A 22,510-nucleotide genomic window follows, 5' to 3' on the forward strand; every position below is an offset into this window, starting at 1 on the left:
TCTCGATATAGTGGGGTCTCACAGGGACACACACAACAAGTAGGAGCTCTCCAAAATAAGAATAACAACAACGACTAGGTCAGAGGCAACGCCTACTAGAGCTATACCGAAGTATACCACTAGTAGTAAGAAGTCTTACTGACCCCCAAAGTAAGTATCTTAGTAACAACGATCTTGAATGAATTGAAATTGAGCGCGATTAAGGAAAGACTAGATACATGACCAGAATCCTTCTTCCTTTTATAACCTTGTCATCATACCTTCTCATCATACCTTCCATTTGGTATACTCCTTCGGTAGATCATACCATCATACCAGTCCGTGCTTCTCGGTATTCTGGTATACTGATCACGTGATCTTGTGCTTGCCCTGTTGCTGCCTTGCGGGGTTTCTGTTTCATCCTGCATTGCTGTGTTGGACAGCGTTGTCTCCTGTTGGTTCGTAACAGAAGCAGTCGTATCATCAATCGAGTATATTAATTATTATAAATCGAGTATCTATTGTGAGTCAGATATTTATTATTATTATTATTCTTCTTCTTATCATCACTATTATTCATTTTGTATATAAATATATGAATATATAAGTAAATGAGTGATTGCTAAGGGGTTTTTTAAAAAAGAAATAAAAAAACTTGCTGTCACGGTAGGTAGAAGGTTGTATATGTACATACATACATACTGGAAGTACCTATGGATGGTAAGTCGCCCAGATCAGATCACATGGTTGATCCATAGCCATTACGTGTAAGGATCATCCCATATCTTGTACTGTATGTACATATATGTCTTCATGGAGGATCCATGAAGCTTAGCACGAGAGAGAGTCAATGGTATTGCCATTTTACATTTAGTTGCTGCACTGCACTCGCTATATCTATATCTATATATATATTATAAGAGAGAAGCATTTGTATTACTATTATTGCCTTTGCCTGTGCCTGTGCCTGTGTCTGTGATATCTGTGCATGTATGTCCTTACATATCGCCAGTAATTAATTATTAATTATAATAATATCCATCTAGGTTACGGAGTAAACTAATAGACTAATGGACCAGATGGTCATGTATAACGGTGAAGAAATCCCTGAATCTTGAATATTGGATCTTGAATTCTCGATTTCATCGCTGGCTGAGTCTGAGTAGGAATCATTCCTCTATCATGTGATTCATTCACGGCAAGTAAAAAAAAAGTGAAATTAGATACAAGATTCGAATCATTCATTTCATGCTCTCGTGAACGCCATAAAAAAAGAAAAAAAAAGGAAAACCTTCTGGAAAAGGCAAATGTCCAAATGCATCGACCCATGAAAATCTAATAACACCGGAGACAAGACTCGTATATCATCACATAGTCGCATAGAAATTCAATCCCAAATATAAATGTAAAAAAAAAAAGAAGATAGATCAGAGCAAGGTATGAAGATGTACAGTACATCGCTACACGAACAGCAATTTCAACTTGTTCGATCGGTGCGGCTTCTCTTTTCGCTTCTTCTTCTCTTCGCCCCCGTGCGTGCTGGCTCGCGAGCGGCGAGAATGCCTCGATCGTCTTGACGATGCCGTCGACATGTCTTCATACTTGGAACGCGAACGCGATACCCGCGACGGCGACGGCGGCGTCGTCAGGTCGATCCCGGACATGGCGGCCGCCGTCGGCGTGATGAATTCGCCATCCGCTGACGTGCCAATGCTCTCGGCTTCCGCGTCGGCCACGCCCCGTCGCCACATCTCCACCCGGCTCAGGTGTTCATCCTGCAACTCGATCAACTCGTCGACGTTGGTCTCGATGGCTTTCTCCGCATTGCCGTCCTGATTCGCATCTTCGGGCGCGGCCGTGATCTTCTTGATGATCTTGTACCCGCCGAACATGACAATCGTCACTCCAATCCCCACGCCGGCCGCAATCAGGAACTGCGGACTGGCCAAGAGAGCAAAGACGCTCGGAGCGCTGGCTTTCAGGGCGGCGACAATGCTCGGCGCCATCTTGGAGACGAGATTGCTGATCTCCGCCAGGGTGAGAGCGACTGCGGCCATGGCGTCCGGATTCTTCTGCAAGTGGGCAATCGTGGCGTTCGCGCTGTGTTGCACGCAATCTGCTTCCTCGAGCAGGTTCTTGGCCTTTGCGACCAGCCCCTGCAGCTCCTCCTCATCCGAGGAATTGGCGGCCACTTCGCCCGCGGGCTCGTACCGCTGCAGCGCGGAGGGGTGTGCTTCACCGTAGGCGAGGTCCATATCGACGGAGTCAGTCTTGGACCGACTGAGAACGGGAGCTGGCTCCTTGGCCATCAAGTCATTGGCGGTGTGTCGGCGTCCATATTGTTGTATGTGCGGCAGGTCTTGTTCGTACTGGAGGCCTCGATCGTGGTGTCGGTGATGTCGAGAGTGACCGGTCTTCGATCTCCCAGACCTCTTCGACGAAGCCACGGACCGCTTGTCGTCAATGGCGAGAGCGGCCATCGCTCGACGGGCTTCCCGTTCTGCGATCCGGGCCTGCTTTTCTGCCTGTTTCTCTGCCAGAATCTCCGCCTTCCGCTCACGATAGGCATTCCGGGCCTCTTTAAAGACCCCAAAGAGATGCTTGCTCTAGACGAACGTTGTCAGCCTGCGGCCAGTTTTTTTTTTATTTATTTCGGAGGAATGGACAAACTCACCGTGCTGACGACCTTCCCTGACTTGTCGACCACGGCTATCGTCTCACGCAGGGCAGCCATGGCTGATAACCGTTACGAGCCATGCACTGTCCACAGACTCGACGAGAAGACGTGAAGGAACGAAACGAACCAGGATGCGCGCTCACGTCAAGTATATTCGAGAGCACTCGACATGTGTTGTCGCATCAAGCATGGCCACGCAGCGGATATTTGAGCGATGCGCACGTCGGCCAGTGGGGGGTGACAGGACAGGGGTGGTGGCTGGCAGGCTGGACGGTGGGTTAAGCAGAGCAACGAACAGGGACAAGTTCCGAGGAGGGACTGGGTGGCCTGGCGCGTCTGCCGCATTGTGATTCTGTGACACGAAAAGGCGAGAAAAGAGGGCGCAAGTCGAGGAGGCATTTAGAACGGTGGAGGACTGCGTTGTCGCACCGTGATTGCAGGGCAGCGATGGTGAAGCGCCCGCTGTTGCCTGTCGGCGAGGCACGCGCTGATTGGCTGATAGTGCGGCCAGAACTGGCGGTGTCGGGCAGGTGTGGCACAGCAGGCGGGCAGGCCGCGCGATGATTGGCTGCTCGCAGCAGCTGTGGCTGGTGCGGTTACGTGGGATGGATCTGGACCAATCACAGTGCAGGAGATGCAACCTGCGGTCTATCAGGTACGCATACATTTACTGCAGCCAATCAGCTTAATCCGTTCTATTATTAAATCAAACGCATTTTTGTGACGTCAAATGACTCAACACCTCTGCCCAACCTCACAAGACACATCGACGCGAGTTGGCCGAGTATTTGGTAGGATTGTATATTAGTGATGATAGTGTTATCAATTATCGACAGTAAGCTACTTGGAAGGATGTCTCGTAAGGCATCTCCAATGTCGATACTACGGAGTATACAACGGGTTCGATAGCTCTCGAGCAGTGCTGGTGGCCCGATCCTTCGGGCTCATTCGCCTGATCGTAGCTCAAGTCTCACTCTTGGAAACTTCCTCCTTCTCCTGTATCTCATTGGCGTCCGCAGGCTTCAGCGACTCTTCACTATCGCCAAAGAGGACCCCAATGTCTTCAAGTGATCTCTGACGGGTCTGGATTGTTTCCGTCAGAGGTGTTTTCCGAACAAGAAGGGGTGTATTGACATACCTCCGGAAAAAACAGCCACATGACAACAAAGATGGCAGACGTAACGCAGATGAACACCAGATAGTATTTCCAACCCACATTGTCAAAGGCCGTGGGCGCCGCTTGAAGGAAGAGAATCGTCGCAATGAAGAGCCCCGATATGGAGACGGATAATCCCTTCGCTCGAACCGGAGTTGGGAAGATTTCCGACGCGTAGATGTAGGACGTCGCATCGACGGACGAGGAAAAGCTAGCATCAATCAGCTTCGACGCGAGCTCTCTGCATTCTAACGCTGACGCTTACCATCCAATGTGCAGGAAAAGGAAGAACACCGCGGCCGATGCAACCCCGCGATCGCCAGTGCGTTGGAAGATAGACAGCGTAATGCATTCTCCGACCAGCGCGACAACGCAGCACGCAAAGCCAAACACTGGGAACAGATCAGAATCAGCCCAGAATCAGCCCTCTTTGGGGTAAGGATCACTCACTCAGCATGCGGACTCGGCCAATGCGATCGACCACGAGCGCATTGAGCCAGTTACCAAAGGGGCAGACCGTGATCCAGCCACACTGGATCAGAAGCTGCTGAACTGTATTGAAACCGAGACGCCCGTAGAGCATGGGGCCGTAATCTGGAGTCGCAGTCAGCTGGCACGTCTTTATTAGTGTCAAGAGCTTCTGTACTGTTGATCACCAGCGTTGCGGTGCCTTGAGCACCAAACATGGTCAACCATCCAATGACGCATCGTTTCCGGAGGGTAGGGCGCTTGAACAGCTCGACCAGACTGACACCATTCCGCTTCTCGTGGAGCAGTTGCGCGTGGAGTTGGTCGAATTGACTGCGCACGGTTGAATCGTCCGAGCTCGTCCCATTGTCCCCGTGGGTAAGCACGAAAGCACGATAGGCATCCTCGACGCGGTCCTGCGTCAGAACTGAACGTTGGTTTAGCAGCATGTCCGGTGTCCCTTGCTAGATAGTGAGTTTTGATGATCCACTTACGCCATCGAGGCGATTCGGGGAGGAACAGCACTCCGCATGCGAGAACTAACGGCGCTGCACACTGGATCGCCAGCGGAATTCTCCATTGCGCGCCGGACGCACTGACAAAGTAGAACCCCAGTCCGACCCAGCTGGAGAGCGCGTAGCCAATGCAGATGCAGACGCCATGCATGCCCACGAGCAGGCCACGAATCTTGGGCGGAGCCAGCTCACTCTGGTACAGCGGAACAAGCACCACCAAGGCACCTGTCACAAGTCAACACGGGGGGGAACGCGACTTTGCTGCGTGGCGGCGTGGGCTCACCAATTCCTATTCCCGTGACAAAGCGCATCACAATGTACTCAGCGATATTGACACTTCCAGCCTGCAGCGCACCCCCCGACGACGGAAAAAGTGGCTCCCAGCAAGAGCGCCTTGCGACGACCAAACCAATCGGCCGTTTTGGTACACGACAGCGCGCCGAGGAGACCACCGGCCTGGAAGAGACCGTTGATGGCGCCTTCGAGATCGGCCGCATTGCGTCGCGTGTCCAGCGCAAAATAGCTTACGAAGGACGGTTGGGCCAGCGTGGTCGAGATGATACTGGAGCAATAGCCATAAGTGAAGCTACCTAGGGCTACGAAGAGAACGAGCTGGTTTGGAAATCAGTTGCGATGCGATGGACCGGAGACCAGACCCAATTGAAAAGAGCAATCATACCAGAAAACGGAAGACTGAAGGGGATGGCATGATTCGAAGGATTTTCGAAGGCAGCCGATAATTTCTTTCCCCCCTTCGAAATATGAGACAGGATTGCTTGTTGGAAATTGTAGTTATTAACAGGGATTATCTATCCCCTGGACTTGTGGGCGCGCAACACTAGAGCGCACCATAGCATCTACATCTATACTGTACAAGGCTAGCTCATGGATAGGTTTTCTCCTAGAGTAGGTAGTTATCTCTCAGCTGGAAAATTAACCTTGAGGATTGTTTAACCGACAGTGCGGAGAGATGGCCGAGGCTCGAGACATGGTCCGGGCTTAGTTAGGTTGGCCCCCAGCCGAACCAGAACAGTGGCTCTCCACAGTTCACTCTCCATCAAATGTGAGGCTGACCGACTCTGGGGATTATTGTTATTATCACATTTCAAGGAGTATAGATGTGGCATCGTAAGGTGTCTCTGATGTAGAATAATTCCCTACCTACAGTACCATTCTTAAGAAATAAGATTTCATTATGTCTCCAGTTCTTCACAGTTAATACGCCCTAAGATGGATTATTAGCTCTTTGCAGGTGATAGTCAGACCATGATATCTTCTTTTCCCAAGTCAACTAATCTGTACGAATTTAATATTTCGACTTTCCTGATCCTATTTATTCATTCATTATTTAATCGATACTATAATTCGGTACCTGATAGAATCAACAGCCAGATCGCGTCCTGGATCCTTCCTTGCACATCCTTGACCAGGCTGGAGAAATCAATTTTTTTTCTTTGACTCCTGTGATGGCTATTTCAGATACAATATCTACAGCTGAAGTGGGACCATGTCAACAAGCATTTCCCATACAAATTAACCCGCTTCGTTCAGCCTTGTGGAGTGTTTCCAAGGTTCTAGACTATTTCTTACTTTATTGAAGCCTTGGCAGATGGGTGCTATCAGATTACAGAGTAAATGTGTACTGTATTCCCATCCGAGACGTGTCCCAAAAATAGGACGAGCTTCTTAATCTATCTGAGAGAACCGCTACAAGAAGAGTCGTTTGGGCTGGTCTGGGGCAGGCTAGTTCCTGGCAATTTCTACATTTAGAGAGCCCATAGATCTAGCTGAAGCAAGTACTACTATATACTACTACTGTAAGTATAAATGAGAGCCAAAATAGAGGTTCAGTACTCCGCAGTCATATGACTTTAGGACGAGGTCTTATCTCTGCGTTGAATTCGGGCGGTATACATTCCTTAGCTTTTTCTTGATAATGGGCAAAGTGGCTATCGTATTATTACCTCTTGTCATTCGATTGGCAAGGAGGCCATGCATCCTAATCGGTTCCACGCTGTCGGAATCCGTAGTGTGACTATGACCACGTCGCTGGCTGCGACGGTCGATAAAATAAAAGAGAAATGGCATCGCCTCCCAGTCCATCCTTTGCACACAGGAAACACTGCAGCTGAATGAATTGCAGTGAGGAGTTATTATTGCGGAGTATTGTTATTCTGCTGATCTACCCCCTGACATTATCCCATCATTCTGCCCTCGGATGGCATCATCCTCCCGAGCCAGGGGCGCAGGATGGCTCTGGCCATGAGTCGCGACGCTACTCCCCTCGCACGGCTCTGCTGGGAACCAAGGCGAGTACATCACCTCTGCGGGTAATCTGTTGATTGCTTTTCACCACCACACCGTCTGTTGTTCTGGAGAAAGACGCTGCTTTTTGCGACCGTGTCCCCGACTTCTCTTCTCACCGCTGCTTCGTCACCTGACTGCCAAGACTTAGCAGCTGACCGTGACTGCAGGCCCGCGTGCTGCTGGAAGAGGCCGAGGGCAGGCACGATGCGAGGTACGCGCTTTCCACTTTCCATTTTTCCACTTTCTACTTGCGCTTCCCCATTGCTCTTTCCCTTTCCGCTAGTCTTCTGCACCGCCACACCCGCGACCTCCACTGCCCGGCCTAGACCCGGAGACTGTGGCGTCGCTTCCAGGTGCAAGAACGAGCAGCCTGCTGCACCGCTGAACGAGAGAAGAACCCAAGCTAAGGAGTGATGGATGGTTTAGTCGATTCGGATGGCCCGTCCGACGGCGAATTGCACATCTCGTCGTCCTGCAGCGACCGTTCCAGCGACGCCGGCTCCGATCTGCCCCGCGAGGCCACCCTGCACAATGACTGTGCCGTCGGCCACCGCGTCCAGGCCAGTCGCTCCGTCCTGGCGCTGGCTCTGGACGAGGAGTGCGTCTTTGCTGGTTTGCAGGGCGGCGACATAGTGGTGCGTAGCCATTGGAAGTTTTCTTCCAGTCAAGAAAGAAAAAAAATGATACTGACGATTCCGTGCCAAGGCTTGGTCATTAGAGACGTATGAACTCGTGCTCTCCGTCCGGGCGCACGAGGAGAGCGTCCTGGGTCTGTATCTCTCCGATGATGGGAGCTTGCTGTTCTCCAGCGGCGGGGATTCCGTCGTAAATGTATGCCATCCTTCCAGACTGTCTACCAGGTTGACCGTCGGGTAACAATCGGTGCAGGTGTGGTCGACGGCCACCTTTGAACGGCTGTACTCCATCTATTCCCACCACGACGTGGGCGACATCTTCGCCGTCGTCTACTCGTCCGATCTGAAGACGGTGTACTGCGGTGGCCAGAACACGAGCCTCCAGGTATGAAATCCGTGCTGAATAAAAAGTACCTTGTTCTGACATGGCTAGTGGTGCGACTTGTCGACCAGCGAGGCTGCGTCCCTTGCGAACCATGTGCATCCGTCAAAGCGCACCCACCGGTTCTTTGACTCCCGTGGTCCCGGCGGCAGTGTCAATCCCCGTCCAGAGGACTCGAACTCTGCGGGCCACCATCCGCTCAGTCACGGCGGCAAGGTCCTGACTTTCAAGCGGGACCATCATCGCCTGTTCGCCCACCATGGCTATGTATACTCCATGATCCTCGTCCGCGGCCTGGTCGAGTCCTCCCCATCCGAGGAGGTCTTGGTGACCGGTTCCGGTGACGGCTCCGTCAAGCTCTGGCGCCTGGGCATGGGCATGAACGGCGCCCCCGTCCAGTGGGCCAAACTGGATAATGGCAGCGATGCCGTGCTGTCTCTCGCCGTGGAGGGTCCTCTGCTCTACTGCGGTCTCGAGGGCGGAGCGTTAAATATCTGGAACCTGGAAACGCATCAACTGGTCAAGCAGATCACGGAGCACAAGGGAGACCTATGGGCGATTGACATCGTCAAGGGGATCGCCATTAGCGGCGACTCGCATGGAGTGGTCAAGGTATGTATCACATTTGACCGCCAACGGAATCAATCTAATGTCGTTCTAGAAATTCAACTCCAAGTTTGAAGAGATCGGATCCTGGACCGCTCATGAAGGCACCATGCTGGCATCAGCTGCGGGCGTGTTTCAAGACCGGCGTATCTACGCCACCGGAGGCAATGACAACAGTGTTGCTATCTGGGACCTGACGGAACATCCGGCGCAATTAGAAATCCAACCGATCGGGAATGGTGCGTATTCATCATGGATATAGTTACATGCGCAGACTGACATCTCCCAGACGAGATGGTCAACAGCTTGGCCAAGTTCGTCGCGTTCAAGACGATTTCATCGAGCCCCAAGTTCGCCGGCGAATGCAACCAGGGCGCTGCATTCCTTCGTCGCCATTGCAATTACTTGGGTGCTAAGACGAAGCTCCTACCAACGGGCCCGGATACCAACCCCGTCGTTTACGCACGATTTTCGGCTTCTGCGCCGCAATCGACGCCTAAAACGCTGCTGTTCTACGGCCACTACGACGTGGTGGGAGCGGACACGAATCGGCCGAAATGGCGAACGGACCCATGGCATCTCACCTCAATCAACGGGTTCCTGTATGGCCGGGGTGTCTCTGACAACAAGGGTCCCATTCTGGCGGCCCTGTACGCAGCCGCTGACCTGGCCCGGAAGAAGACACTGCCTTGTGACGTGGTCTTCTTGATCGAGGGCGAGGAAGAGTCTGGATCGCAAGGGTTCCAAGAAACCGTGCGGGAGAACAAAGATCTGATTGGAAACGTCGACTGGGTGTTGTTGGCCAACAGCTACTGGCTGGATGACCACATCCCGTGCCTGACGTATGGACTTCGAGGTGTGGTTCATGCAAATCTGATCGTCACGAGCGACCATCCGGACCTGCACAGCGGCATCGATGGCAGCGCCCTGCTGGATGAGCCGCTGAAGGATCTCTCCATGCTCCTGGCCACTTTCGTGGGACGCAAAGGCCAGATCAAGTTCCCTGGCTTTCACGACCGCGTGCTGGGGTTGACCAAGGCGGAGGAGCAACGGTACGACGCGATCGCGGAATCCCTTCTCCCGCATCACCCGGAGATACCAGACCGGGAGGCGTTTACCAAGTCTCTCATGTATCGCTGGCGGGAGCCATCTCTGACCATTCATTCGGTCGAAGTCCCCAGCAACAAGAACTCCGGGACGACCATCTCTCGCCGGGCGAAAGCGAGTCTTTCGGTGCGGATCGTTCCCAATCAGGATGCGGACGAAGTGGCGACCGCCTTGACGGCGTACGCGCAGGAGCAGTTCGACCTGCTGGACTCGCAGAACGAGTTGACCGTGGAGATCACGGGCAAGTCGGACCCGTGGCTGGGAGATCCCGAGAACGAGATCTTCGAGACGCTAGCGGAAGCGATTACGGCGGCATGGACGCCTGACAACGATGGCAAACGACACAACTACCCGCTGCCGCAGGAGCGGATTCCAGGGACCGGGCGAGCAGGAGGGCCGGAGTTGCTGCGCACCGACTCGTCGGACAGCATCGCGTCGCACATTGACCGGATCATCTCGTCGACGTCGTCGAAGAAGGCGCTGAGGAAGAAGTCGGCGAGTGGCGGGACGACCGTGCCGACGTCTTCGACTCTGACCAGCAACGCGAGCAAGGGAAACACAGTCGCATCTGATCAGACGTCACCTCTACCATCCACGGCAGCTCGCACTCCCGCAGCAAACGGCTCACAGCGAAACTCGCCCCCATCGTCATCCTCACCCTCCCCAGCGCCTGCGCCAGCCGCACCGCGCACACCCGTCAAACCGATCTACATCCGCGAAGGCGGCTCCATCCCAACAATCCGGTTCCTGGAGAAGGAATTCTCTGCGCCGGCAGCGAACCTGCCGTGCGGGCAAGCGAGCGACAATGCGCATCTGGCGAATGAGCGGCTGCGGGTGGCGAACCTGTACAAGAGCCGGGAGATTTTCCGGTGGGTGTTTGAGAAGTTGCCTCTGAAAGGCAGCAGCGGTAGCAGTAGTAGTAGTAGTAGATGGAAATCTGAGTGAAGAGAGAGAGAGGGAGGGAGTATATACGAAGGATATGGTATAGCAATACTTATAAGCAATACTTATAAGCAATACATATAAGCAAATGAAGAAAGAAAAAAAAAGGGGGGGGGGAGGAGAATATAATGGCGTTCATGAGTATCATTGTCATTATCATTATCATTGTCAATGTCAATGTCAATGCCATTTATTGTTCATTTACATATTCTCATTGTTGTCATCATCATCATTCTTATTTTGTCTTTTCTTTTTTGGTAATTTTATTTCATTTCATTTTTTTCCTCCTTTGGCTATGGTTATGGTTATGGCTATTACCGTCAATCAGTAGATACCTAGATATATAGATAGATATATACAAAAATACATAGACCAGTCGAACTGACCGATAGAGTCTGAGCGCACTAGTTAATTCTTACCCATTTCGTTCGGTCGTTCATGCATTTGATTTCGATTTTTTTCGATTATATACTCTGTACGGTGTGTTCCATTCGGGGCTGGCTAGCTGGCTACCTAAGCTAGCTGGCTGTTTGTTATGTTACGTATGTGATAGTATGACACAGTACCTGTGCACTTATTTTTTTTTACATCAGATGAAATAAAATAGGTAAATAAATACAGCTGAATATAATAAGAATGTCAATGTCGATGTCAATCAGTTTAAATGAATGATTTCTTGCTTGAGTGCTAATCAATCAATCAATCAATCAATCTCAATTCCAATTCAATTCAATCAATTTCAATTTCAATGCAATGCCATGCAATGCGATAATAACGATGATGATGATGATGATGCATATATCTATCTACTATCTATCTACTCCGTATCTACGCTTGTCTTTTTTTTTTGAAAAAAAAATCTTACTGTATCTATTCTAGCTGTGTCTATCATTACCCTCTTACCCTCTTACGGAAAATCTTACCAAAAATGCGTGAACGCAACTCGATCGATTTATCGGTCGTTTTATTTAGATACGATGCTGTGGAATTTACCTCTTAGCTACCGACCTAGGTACTAGGTATCTATACATGCATAGATACGTATAGATAGGTTTGTACTGTACGTATGTTGCACATTACATACATGGATAATCCTATCATGGATTAGAAATTAGATTGGATCGAGCAGATCAAGCAAATCAGAGCAGGTAGAGCAGAGCAGAGAATCTCTTTTGAGAAAAAAAAATTACTTTTTTTTTAAAAAAAAATACAAGGCGATGTGGTTTTCGATGCAATAGAAGATGTATGTATGTTCCAAGTTTCATTCATATCGACTTCTAACTAGGATAGAGCCATCTAACTAGGCTAGCTAATGTAGATAGATAGATTTATTATATATCATCTCACATCATCTCATCCCACATTCTTGTATGTACGTATATATACTCACGACAGGCGATGTTACTCCTGCGCCTTTCTAGCGACAACCTGCCCCATAACCCCATTCGGCACAACACCCTCAACAAAAAACGCCCGTTTGACATTCTCCAAATGCCGCTGCGCCTCCTGCTGCACCTTCTCCTCGTCGGTGACCAGCTTCGCCTTGCGCAGCGCACTCGGGATCATCGTCGTGAACACCTTGAACACCCAGTTCTGCGTCGTCGTTGCGAGCTCCGGGTGGTCGGCTGTGCGCCAGTCGTGTTTCGTTACGTCGACCAGGCCTGCGGTTTTCGCGGCTTGGTAGACTGTGTCTGGGACGTGGGGGCTGACGCCGAGTGAGATTTGCGCGTTGGCGACTAGGCGCATTGTCTCGAAGTAGGATGTGTTTTGCGGCACCTCCTTTGGCGGGAAGAAGGAGATTAGGTCGAGGTCGTCCCATTGGAGGTAGCCGCCGGGTTCTGGCATTATCAACATTAGTAAATGTACTGTACAGTATTGACCAAAAAAGAAGAAAATAATGATGACGGACGCACTCAACAACGGCACCAAATTCGCAACAATCACCTTGTAGTCCTGCTCCCGGATGGCCGCCACCAGCAGCCGCACATGCACCAGGTCATAGCGATTGTGATGCTCGGCCGGGAACGGCTTGAGGCAGTCATGCACGGAATATTCGATGGAACCGCGCTCGGCGGGGATTGGGAACTGGGCGTCGGAGATGTCGAAGCCGTGGTAGTAGCGTGGGCGGTCGGTGGGATGGTTGTTCTTGAGCAGGTCCGAAACGTGGTTCAGCCAGATGCTGCGGTCCCTTAGTTAGCAATTTTCCCTGTACGAGTATTATCCAGACAGAGTGCAGGGCAGCTGGACTCACCCCGTGCCCGTCGCCACGTCGGCAATCGAAAACAGACGGTCCTTGGGAATCGACTCGTGGATAGGACTTCCCCCGCAAATTGTGACCAGGAATTTGTGTTGCTCGTTGAGCCTTAAGTTGCCAGGGTGTTAGCCAAGGGACCTATCAGCGTCGCAGTCCCAAAAATTGGACTGTCTGGACTGTATTGTACATACCGCTCAGACTCCACCTTGTCGCGCTTGAGGAGATATATCTCCTCCTGGGGCCCCGCAGGGGTTCCTTGTTGGTTCTTCATTTCTCTTCTTGTCTTTTGTCTTCTCGTCTGGGTTGTCTGTCTGGTAGAAAAGCGAACGACAAGAAGGGCCAGCTTCACCTATTTAAATGATTTCGCCTGTCTAGAACGGCGGCTTCACCGGCGGGGTTTCCGCAAGCCTAAAATCTAAATCCATTGCCAAAATCTGACTCCAGCTGGCCACGACGCAAGCCCTCCTTCTTATGGAAGGGCGAGGGGCCGCAGGGCGCCCAACCGGATGCGGGGAACATGTCGGCGGAGGGAGCTGGAGAGGAGAGAGAGGATACAACCGATACATGGTCATGGCCTCGTCAGCACTCAAAAACACACAATTGGTCACCGGACATATCTGCCGACGGGGCAGGGCGCATTGTCATTACTGTTCCTGGGGAAGCGAGCAGCTGAGCTGGAGCAATTCCCGAGAGGATAATGAGCAATGAATGAATGAATGGCAATGGTTAATGGCTGGTTGATGGCAGCGAAACGCCGAGGTACTCCGTCCGGTCCGGCCCAACAAAACAAAGACAGCGAGCGAGCGGAGCGGCCAGTCAACGGGGCAATAATTTAATCAATCAATCAATAGGCGACAATGTTTTTGCATTTCTGGTGGATTCTGCGGGCCGGCGGCCGCAAGACAGTCAGTTATTCCGTGCATAACTTATGAGTGAGCTTAACTCAGTCATAAATTTTATTTCTTGCTATGCTTGAGTCCTGACTGATGATCGTCGTCAGCCCTTTTCCGCAATCTTGTCCAGATGGGACAAGAAAGAAATCATTCGGACACGCTTACTTACTTTACTACTCCGGAGTATCCCCGACAAAGAAAGAAAAAAAAACGACGCGGACAAAGAAAGAGCTCGATCGATTGATCGAGACGGCCAGATGATTGATCTTCTTCAGCAAAGTCTGGACTCTGCAGGAGGACTAATCTGATCTGATTGATTATCTGATTATTCAACTCCCGAAAAAAACCGCGGTTTCCGGATGCGATCCACGATCAACTCGACTAGGCTCGACTAGAGAGGTTGGTTCATCGATCAACGAACGTCTATTCAGAGTCGGAACGATTGGGCAGTACTCTGTACACACGATTAGCGAACGAAGCGAAGTGGAGTGCTTGGTAATGAGTAGGCATCTGCAACTAACTGACTAACAGGAACAGATGAGGTGTCAAGTGTCCAGCAGGCAAGAAAGGAAGAAAGACGGAGGCGAGGAGCATCGTCAGCTGGCCAGGCAGGTGACTGCACAACTATCATTCATTTATGCTTGTGGATAAGCATAAATCATTCTATTCTTTGGAGCAAGTCAATCAGTCAGTCAGTGACTGGTATGCATGTACTAACATCTCTAAGTATCATCGATCGATCCTTGCTCCGGATTGATCAGAATTATACACAGGGTAGAGCTGTTGTTTACTACAGTATTTAATTCGTCCTACATATCGATGCGGGTAAATGTTATCATATCGATAGACACTACTTCAATACGAGTCTAAGTCGTAGGTCTATCATTATTACTCCGTACTATACAAGCAAACGTGTTCAAAACACCATGTATGTGTGTACTGTACATGTTGTTGCTACGCTTCGCTCCGCAACAAGTTACCATATTCGCTTCGCTACCATGTCGTACCGATTCACGCCCTCCAGGGCTGGCCCGTCTTTGGCGTTTTTGGCCCGCTCTTCACGCTCCTTCAGCTTGCGCAACCCCTCCGGATCGTCGGCGTAGATCCACCGCCGCTTGTCGCCGTCCACCTCGACCACCCCCCACCCGCCAACGCGTCGGCTCCCCTCGACCGTGTGCTCGCGGCCATGGGCCTGCGTCGGCTTCTGCAAGTGCTCGCGTTCCCGGTCTTTCATCGCCTTGTACCGCGCCCGCGCGTACGACAGCAGGAGAATGCCCATGGTGAGCTTCACCAGCAGCAGGATGACGTAGCCCGTCAGAACGAGGGTCACGGTGAACACGGGGATGGAGCGCGCCGGCGACGGGATCGCATTGTTGATGACGAAGCTGATGAAAGACGACAAGCGGTTGACCGAGGCGGGAATGGCCGACTGCAAGCTGAACGGCGACGCGGACGGTGACGGTCGCGACGAGTAGTGCTGCTGATGGATCGACGACAGAGACGTCGTGTTCGGCGTCGGTGACGGATGCTGCGGCAGCCAGGCCGTGAGGAACATCTGATACGTCTGCACCGACACCCGGAAGAAGAGGCACGCCAGGGGAATGACCGGCAACCCCAGGCGGCGCGTCAGGTTCTGGTCCGCGAACGCGTTGGTGTAGTAGTCTTTGGCCAGCACGTCCAGGAACCGGCCGTAGATGGACGGCCGCGTGTTGTTGAACTTGTTGATGTACGCATGTTTCAACCAGTCCACCAGCATCTCCGATCCCAGCACCACCAGAAAGGGACCAAGCACCTGGGCGACAGTGGGCAGGATGGAATTCGCCCCGCTCAACGAGCTCAGCAGCGATGACGGGAAGAGCGTGAAGGACTGAGGGAGGATGGAGGTCGAGGTCCGCGGCGAACTCGACAGAGGCGTGCTGTTCGTGCTGGCAGCGGCCTGGTCCTTCAGGCCCGAGCCCAGGCTGCCCCAGGAACTAAACACGCCGGTTTCGACAATGTTCCGCGAGCCGATGATAATCAGCATCAGCCAGAGCTGGAATCGTTCGACCACATCTGCGCAGGTCAACTGGAACAGGTTCTCCTTCTCGAATTTCTTGAAGACGGTCGATTTGATCTCGACAAATTGATTGGACAGGAGGAGGGTGATCAGAGCATTCGAGTACGAGTTGACCGCCACGTTGAGCGTGATAACCTGGTAGAACAGCGACGTGGCGTGGAGGACAGTATACGCAAGGGCCAGGATGAACAGCCAGAAGGGCCGCAGCACCTTGCTGCGACCATCCGGCTTTCGTTCCAGCGCTTCGCGGGAGAAAAGACACTCCAGCACGTCCTGCCCGATAGCGGAAAGGAGGCGGTCGCTGACTTCGAGGACGTTGTAGATGACATACAGCTTGATGGCGGCCTGTCCTCGGATCCAGTGGTACATCCGACTCGCGTCAAAACGCATCAGAACGATACAGGTGGAGATCATCAGGAATCCTTTCAGGATATCGGCTTTATTGTCTGGCAACAACGCCGAGGGGATCGACTTTTGTCTGCGGTGCTTCAGACTCATCGACTGCCGCGAACGCCGGCCTCCTTCCGGCCGAGTGTTGGATCGGTTACGGGTCTCTCGATCGGTGACTGCTGTCTCCTTGATAGCAGTCGAACTGCCAGAGACAGTTCGCGGAGAGCTGTCTTGCTGCCCTGTCAGGGTCCTCCTTCTCCGCCATACGCGTCCGACACCCTTGACAATGAAACCGGTAATAAACCTGATTTCCGCACTCAAATTGACAACCCAAGACGTAACTAATATATAGAGAGCCTTGATAAAACGTAAGGGAAGGATCGTAAAAGAATACAACCACGAATCAAGACATGCCAGAGTCCCAAACAACAGCACCTGCTCCAGAGCCGGCGGAAGCAGGAGAAAATTCAGAAGCCTCTCGATTTTGACGCGCGACGACTCGTAAGGAAAATCGCTCGTCGCGGAGCGGTGGATATACAGAGGGGACGGACGAGAAGAGGACAGTTCCAGCTGGAGGTACGTAGGAATCGACAGGGGTGGGAGCGGGATAGACTGAGGCATCGGCGAAGGAACGGGATCGGCAGTTTGCGAGGCAGCGAGGTTATTCTTCGCCTCGAGATCGATGTGAGTGGGCCGGTCTGGCTTGGACCGGGCTGTCGAGTTTTGAGCCAGACGCTGTTCGGCGCCGACCGAATTTCGCCGGGAGCGCGAAACCGGACTCGAGACCACCCGGGACGTCTGAGCTCGATGCCGGACGGGCGCAGACGCCGGGGGATTTTCGGCAGAGACAAGGAACTTGGGAGGGTCGTCCAGGTGGATGTTCCTGCCGCTTCTGGACTTGACCTGATTCCGAGGCGTCTCCGTCTTTGTGTCGCTGGAGGACCGTCTGGACTCACGGGGCTTGGGGCTTTCGGGCGTGGTCTGCAGCGACAGCAAGGATTGAGCTGTGTCGGCAGCGACTGTGTCGACGCCGGCTGTGTCGGTTTTGGCGTCAAATTCGTTGGGTATCGTGCGAACAGGGATCGAGTCGGGAGAAGTCGTCAGCTCCTCCATCCTGGCTGGAGACAGTTTCAAGACCTCCCTCTGGCCTCGACGGGGGGATGATTCTCTGGACGCGCTGCCCTGCGACCCGTTTGGAAGCAATCCAGCGTCAGGTCCGGCCTTGTCGGCGAGTGTGCTGGAATGCCCTGATGCTGTACCATCCTGTCTCATATTTTTGTCTGCAATCCCATTTCCATCTGGCTGGTTGTCCTCGCCATCCTCGCCATTCCGGAGATTCTCTTTCAGCGACGACGCGGAGTCGCATTCTAGCTGGGTTTCAGTTCTGTCCTGCGTCTGCTCTGGCCGGTCTTCCTCGACGGTGCCATTAGGTCCAGCGCCCAAATCTGCAAGCGCAGGTCTGGATTGGCTGTCAGCAGGATCGGTTGGCGCCATGGTATCCTCTATATGATCGCCGCTCGCAGCATGTCGTTGCGGGTCAAGTCGGTTCAGCCGGTTCAGTCGGTTCAGTAGGGTGTGAGTAGGCTGTTCCGGAGGCTCTCTGCTGCGCAAAGAATGACAAGAATTTATCCGCAGTCTGGCAGATAGACAGTTATCCGTAGTAGTCGTAGTCAAACTGAGAAACGAAGGCCAGAGCCATCATCCTGTCGTGAAACAATGCTGAGCTTGTCGGAGCAAGTTGTGCTTAGCGGATAGCTGGCAGCTGTCAGAGTGGAGCGGTTCTGGAGACGTTAGCACACCGCCCGGGCTTATCAAAGCACAGCTAAAGACATAGAAAAAAAAATCTAGTATGATATATCTATCTACAAACAAAATGATAATAGAGAAATCCATCTCTAAAAAAAATAAATTCTTGGAGTTTTTTTTTCTTTTTAATACTGTACTGTACGGAGCACAACGAAGTGAAAATTGCACAAAAACAAAAATAACCAATTGCCAAAAAAAAGGAAAATATAGATCTCAAATAACGATAATATAAGCAATCTAGCATTGCAAGAGAAAAAAAATAATCTTCGTTCTATCTTACAATGTTATTATTTCTAATGGAACTAAACTTACTCCAAGTTTTCAATAAAAAAAAAGAGGAGATTTCCCACTCCGTACGGGGTATTTTATTTTTTTATTTTTATTTCAATGGACTTTTTTTTTCTCTATCATATCATTATCATTGAGAAGGGAAAACGAAAAGAAAAGAAAAAGAAAAAGAAATATTACACTCCAATATACTATTAAATTACTATAATTACACTGTATCCATTAATCCATTCAGTTCGGTTCAGTAACGGCGAAACTGTTTGTCACAAAATGACAGATTATTTTATTTATTAAAACTTATAAAAGTGAACCATTCTACTCTTCTCCTTTCCTCTTCATTTATTTTATCTAAATACGTATGTATATACACTAACTACTAGAGAAAGGCCTGTAAATAAACAAAATACAACTAACTCAAGTACTTATTTTTTGTCGATTTCATATTTAACTTGTATCTACCTGTGTGCTATATATACATACTATGCATGTATGTACTGTACAGCCATTAGTTAATTAGCTATATTTATTATATTACCATGGCAATAAAAATAAACCACAATCCTAATCCTGAGTTAGAGTAGTAAATATACTTGCTACTACTTCCTACTAGACGGGGGTGATTCTCACTCTCTGACTATAATATTCAGATGAATGACAGACAGACAGACATGTCCTACCTCATCCGTCAATGCTTAATGACATAATGCATTTGCTATGAAGGATGAACCATGAGATACAATGGAGGAAGGATCCTCCGACTACATGCATACCTAAGTCACGGGTATTCCATGTGGTCTGGCCAGAGATGATGGAACCTTCCATGCTTTTTCCGTCGAAGGTCCCTTCCGTCAAGGTACGACGTTGTATGTATGTACTGTACAGCGACATCATCGCAATGCAATGCAACAAAAACACATACGAAGGTGGTCTTTTTTTTTCCCTTTCCTGATCCACGGGTAGGCTATTTCCAGGTCTATATCATCTCAAATATAATATCAATGCTCGTCATTACTGAGAATGGGAATGAACTTGAATGAGAGCGAAAAAAAAAAGGTGTCTGACGAACGTGACTCATCTTGCGCGATTCGATTCCTGCTCGATTGATCAATCGCTCGATGAATCATCGAGTATGGATGGATGGATAGATGGATGGATGAATAGATATGGTCTTGATTAGGGGTATATATATCAGCTCATCTCGATATCTACCCACCTACCCACCCACCAACCAACCGAACAGCAGAACTCCCTTCCTTTTCCAAGCAACTTTCAGACGTCTATCCACCTGAATACATGTGTATATGTTTCAACCCGGCAGATTCCAAATAAAATCCAACGTCCCCCCCTCAAAGCCCGAAAACTGACCTCCTCCAGGCCCAAACGGCGCCATTGATGGGTCAAAGGGGAGCGAGAAGAGCCAGTCGTCTTCTGCAGCGGCAGTATCGATTCTTGTGTGGTCCTCGTTATTATTTGGGAATGATGACGATGGCGCAGCGAAGGTGATGTCTGGGGTTGTGGCTGCTGATGGGTTGGTGCCGGTTCCGTTCCTGTTTCTGGATGATGGCTGTTGATATTGCTGCTGCTGCTGCTGAGGAGGAGGAGGAGGAGGTGACGACGGCCTGGTCGTGCTGTGGCTGTGACTCAGACTCATCCCTGGGGGCTTCGAGCAGGACGAAACTACCAAATTCCGTCGCAGGCGCGAGACATGCACCTCAAGAAGCATCGCATACCTCGACGCCAGATGCACGTCGTCGAGGATATTAGACCTCAGAGCCTGAATACTCCGGTCCAGCACGTCCAGCGACTCCTGCAATTTTGCATGGCGCACGCCCAAACTGAGCGCCTTCAACAGGAAAATAGACGAGCTCGTCACGCGCAGGAAGATCCTCACAGGCGAGAAGCGCAGCGTGTCGGACGCGGCGAGGTCGATTACTTTTTTCAGGATCTCGCAGCATCCGTCGATGACTTCTTGGATGAACTCGTAGTCGATGGAGTCGATGTTTACGGGGCGGAAGTCTTCGCCGTTGTTATTATTATTATTGTTGGTGCTGTCGTCAGCGAGAGCCCGCTCTACGACTGCTTGCATGCCGAAGGAGTGTGTGTACACTCTAACGTAGTGATATTCGATGAAGAGGATGTTGCGGAAGTTGGTGTTTAGACCTGACGTACATTTAGCAATCACTCGTAGTCAGGGACCATCCTGGCAAGTATCATACCCTGCGACTCAAGATGTCTTTCTTTCCACTGCTTCAACAACGGCCGGAAATGATCCAACAGCCCAATATACCGCCCGCTATGCCACTGCTGCTTCGCAAACGACGCTGACGGAAAAAACATGTCGTTCACCGACCGCGTCAGCTTCGTCAGATCCATCCACGACTCCATGAACGTCTGCCACTCGTCGCCCTCGCTCGATTTATCGGCCGGCGTCCACAGACCCCCGGCGATGGCGTGGTTCAAGCTCTGCGGCATCAGAGACATGCATCCGATCCGCGCCGAGAGCTGGTTGATGTACACGTACAGCAGCTGCTGCACGCGCCGCTTGCGGAGCTTGTTCTGCTCGACGAGGGCTGCGACCTCGGCGCTTGAGGCGCTGCCACGCTCTTCCGTCTCGAAAATCCCCAGCTCGTGGGCAAGCGAAAGCGCGGAGCCTAGCAGCATCCAGGACATCCGGTCCGATCGCCGCGCCGGCTCGATGACGTCTTCCAGCCAGCGATTCGAGGACGAACGGTCCGCGTCCGATGATGATGATGATGATGGCGACGAGTTGCTGACGGTCAAATCCGAGTCCCAGCCGTCGCTCTCCGGGGGGAAATGGAGCGAGCGCGGATGCCATTCGGACATCAGTAGCAACGCCTCAATAGTGCCGACCGTCCGCGTGTTGCATTTGGAGGACTTTTCCTGGCCCAGGATGACGCGCATGATCAGGTTCTGGCAGTGCTGCCACAGGCGGTGGTGGATGTAGAAGCTCCGCGAGGCGCCGCCGATGCCCGGGAGGACGTGATAGCGGGAGGAGATCATGAGGATCGTGCAGCAGAGGACGGGCTCGTGCGTGACCAGCAGGCGGTGATTCTGATGGTTTGCATAGAAGTCGGTCAAGATGGGCGACAAAGGGGATAAGTTCTGGAAGAACCTGAAGCAGTGTCAACTCAACCAACTCCGTCGCAGGTCGTCGACCATATTCCTACCGGTCAACGTAGGTGATGGCTTCCTTCGCCGTAAACCAGCCCATCTTGACAAAACGACACGACTCCCACACGTCCAGCACATCTCTGCCGGGATTGGAAATGTCGACTGGAGCCGGTGCAGCAGGACTGGTGCCAACGGAGCCAGGCCCAGGAGTCTGCATATTTTGTGCCGCAGGGCGATAATCATTGTTATTATAATCATTCCGGGCTCCGGCATCCCTCGTATGATGCCGCTCCAGCTGGCCATTCTGGGTATTCGTATGCGCCGCAGCTTCGAATAGTAGGTTCAGCGCATCATTGCCGCTGGAGACGACAGTGCGCATCATGGAGCTCGTCAGGCCGCTGCCGTGAGAAGGCGAGGCATGTTGGCTAGCATTCTCACCATCGTGAATCGACCGTGACCGTAGATTCGCCGCACTGCTATTGCTACTCGGAGCTGACGATGCCGGACTCGAGATAGTATTATCCGCTGCGGAGCCAGCAAAACAGTCAACAACCATCCCCCATATTTTCCAATGAACTATCAAACGCAGGACGGACAGACTAACCCTTCTTCTTCCTCTCCCAAGCCCTCTTCTCACTAAACAGACACTGCCGCTGCTCTCTCCGACAGCGCGCGCACGGCGGGCCGGGAGGGATGCCGCCGGGTCCTCCGCTGCCGCCCAGATCGCAGCGGGCCTTCTTTTGCCGGCATGACAGGCACGCCTTGTATGCGCGCTGGAATTCGCGGCCTGTTGCGGGGCGTCTGCCGGGGGGTCTGAGCAGGTCCATTGCCGGCAGTCGATGCTAGAGATGGCCTGTTGTTGGGAATTTTGTTTGCTGGCGGGTGAATTGAGTTGGGAGTGGGAGGGCAAATAGCCG

General features: G+C 51.6%; 6 protein-coding genes across 6 annotated transcripts; 1 reads left to right on the forward strand and 5 right to left on the reverse strand.

The window, feature by feature from the left end:
* Positions 1-1,439: 1,439 nt before the first annotated feature.
* T310_9326 (uncharacterized protein) lies at positions 1,440-2,713 on the reverse strand (the record flags this gene model as incomplete). Its single annotated transcript, XM_013468206.1, has 2 exons — positions 1,440-2,585; positions 2,654-2,713. The coding sequence occupies 2 exons, from the start codon at positions 2,711-2,713 to the stop codon at positions 1,440-1,442; spliced, it is 1,206 nt and encodes a 401-aa protein (XP_013323660.1).
* Positions 2,714-3,619: 906 nt separating this feature from the next.
* On the reverse strand, positions 3,620-5,968 carry T310_9327 (uncharacterized protein; the record flags this gene model as incomplete). The annotated part of the gene is made up of 10 exons (XM_013468207.1): positions 3,620-3,739; positions 3,795-4,023; positions 4,078-4,204; positions 4,263-4,406; positions 4,459-4,707; positions 4,775-4,905; positions 5,151-5,385; positions 5,475-5,547; positions 5,755-5,874; positions 5,966-5,968. The coding sequence occupies 10 exons, from the start codon at positions 5,966-5,968 to the stop codon at positions 3,620-3,622; spliced, it is 1,431 nt and encodes a 476-aa protein (XP_013323661.1).
* Positions 5,969-7,515: 1,547 nt separating this feature from the next.
* T310_9328 (WD repeat protein) lies at positions 7,516-10,777 on the forward strand (the record flags this gene model as incomplete). The annotated part of the gene is made up of 6 exons (XM_013468208.1): positions 7,516-7,737; positions 7,808-7,933; positions 7,991-8,122; positions 8,171-8,731; positions 8,781-8,964; positions 9,015-10,777. 6 exons carry the CDS (start codon positions 7,516-7,518, stop codon positions 10,775-10,777), a joined length of 2,988 nt encoding a protein of 995 aa, XP_013323662.1.
* Positions 10,778-12,175: 1,398 nt separating this feature from the next.
* T310_9329 (LaeA-like methyltransferase) lies at positions 12,176-13,299 on the reverse strand (the record flags this gene model as incomplete). Its single annotated transcript, XM_013468209.1, has 4 exons — positions 12,176-12,612; positions 12,688-12,953; positions 13,026-13,136; positions 13,220-13,299. 4 exons carry the CDS (start codon positions 13,297-13,299, stop codon positions 12,176-12,178), a joined length of 894 nt encoding a protein of 297 aa, XP_013323663.1.
* A 1,598-nt stretch (positions 13,300-14,897) lies between these two features.
* On the reverse strand, positions 14,898-17,480 carry T310_9330 (Cytomegalovirus gH-receptor family protein; the record flags this gene model as incomplete). Its single annotated transcript, XM_013468210.1, has 1 exon — positions 14,898-17,480. One exon carries the CDS (start codon positions 17,478-17,480, stop codon positions 14,898-14,900), a length of 2,583 nt encoding a protein of 860 aa, XP_013323664.1.
* A 2,287-nt stretch (positions 17,481-19,767) lies between these two features.
* T310_9331 (C6 transcription factor) lies at positions 19,768-22,420 on the reverse strand (the record flags this gene model as incomplete). Its single annotated transcript, XM_013468211.1, has 4 exons — positions 19,768-20,621; positions 20,678-21,594; positions 21,650-22,118; positions 22,198-22,420. 4 exons carry the CDS (start codon positions 22,418-22,420, stop codon positions 19,768-19,770), a joined length of 2,463 nt encoding a protein of 820 aa, XP_013323665.1.
* Positions 22,421-22,510: the final 90 nt, after the last annotated feature.

This window comes from Rasamsonia emersonii, assembly GCF_000968595.1.
Source record: "Rasamsonia emersonii CBS 393.64 chromosome Unknown ctg1118621762059, whole genome shotgun sequence".
Classification (NCBI taxonomy): domain Eukaryota; kingdom Fungi; phylum Ascomycota; class Eurotiomycetes; order Eurotiales; family Trichocomaceae; genus Rasamsonia; species Rasamsonia emersonii.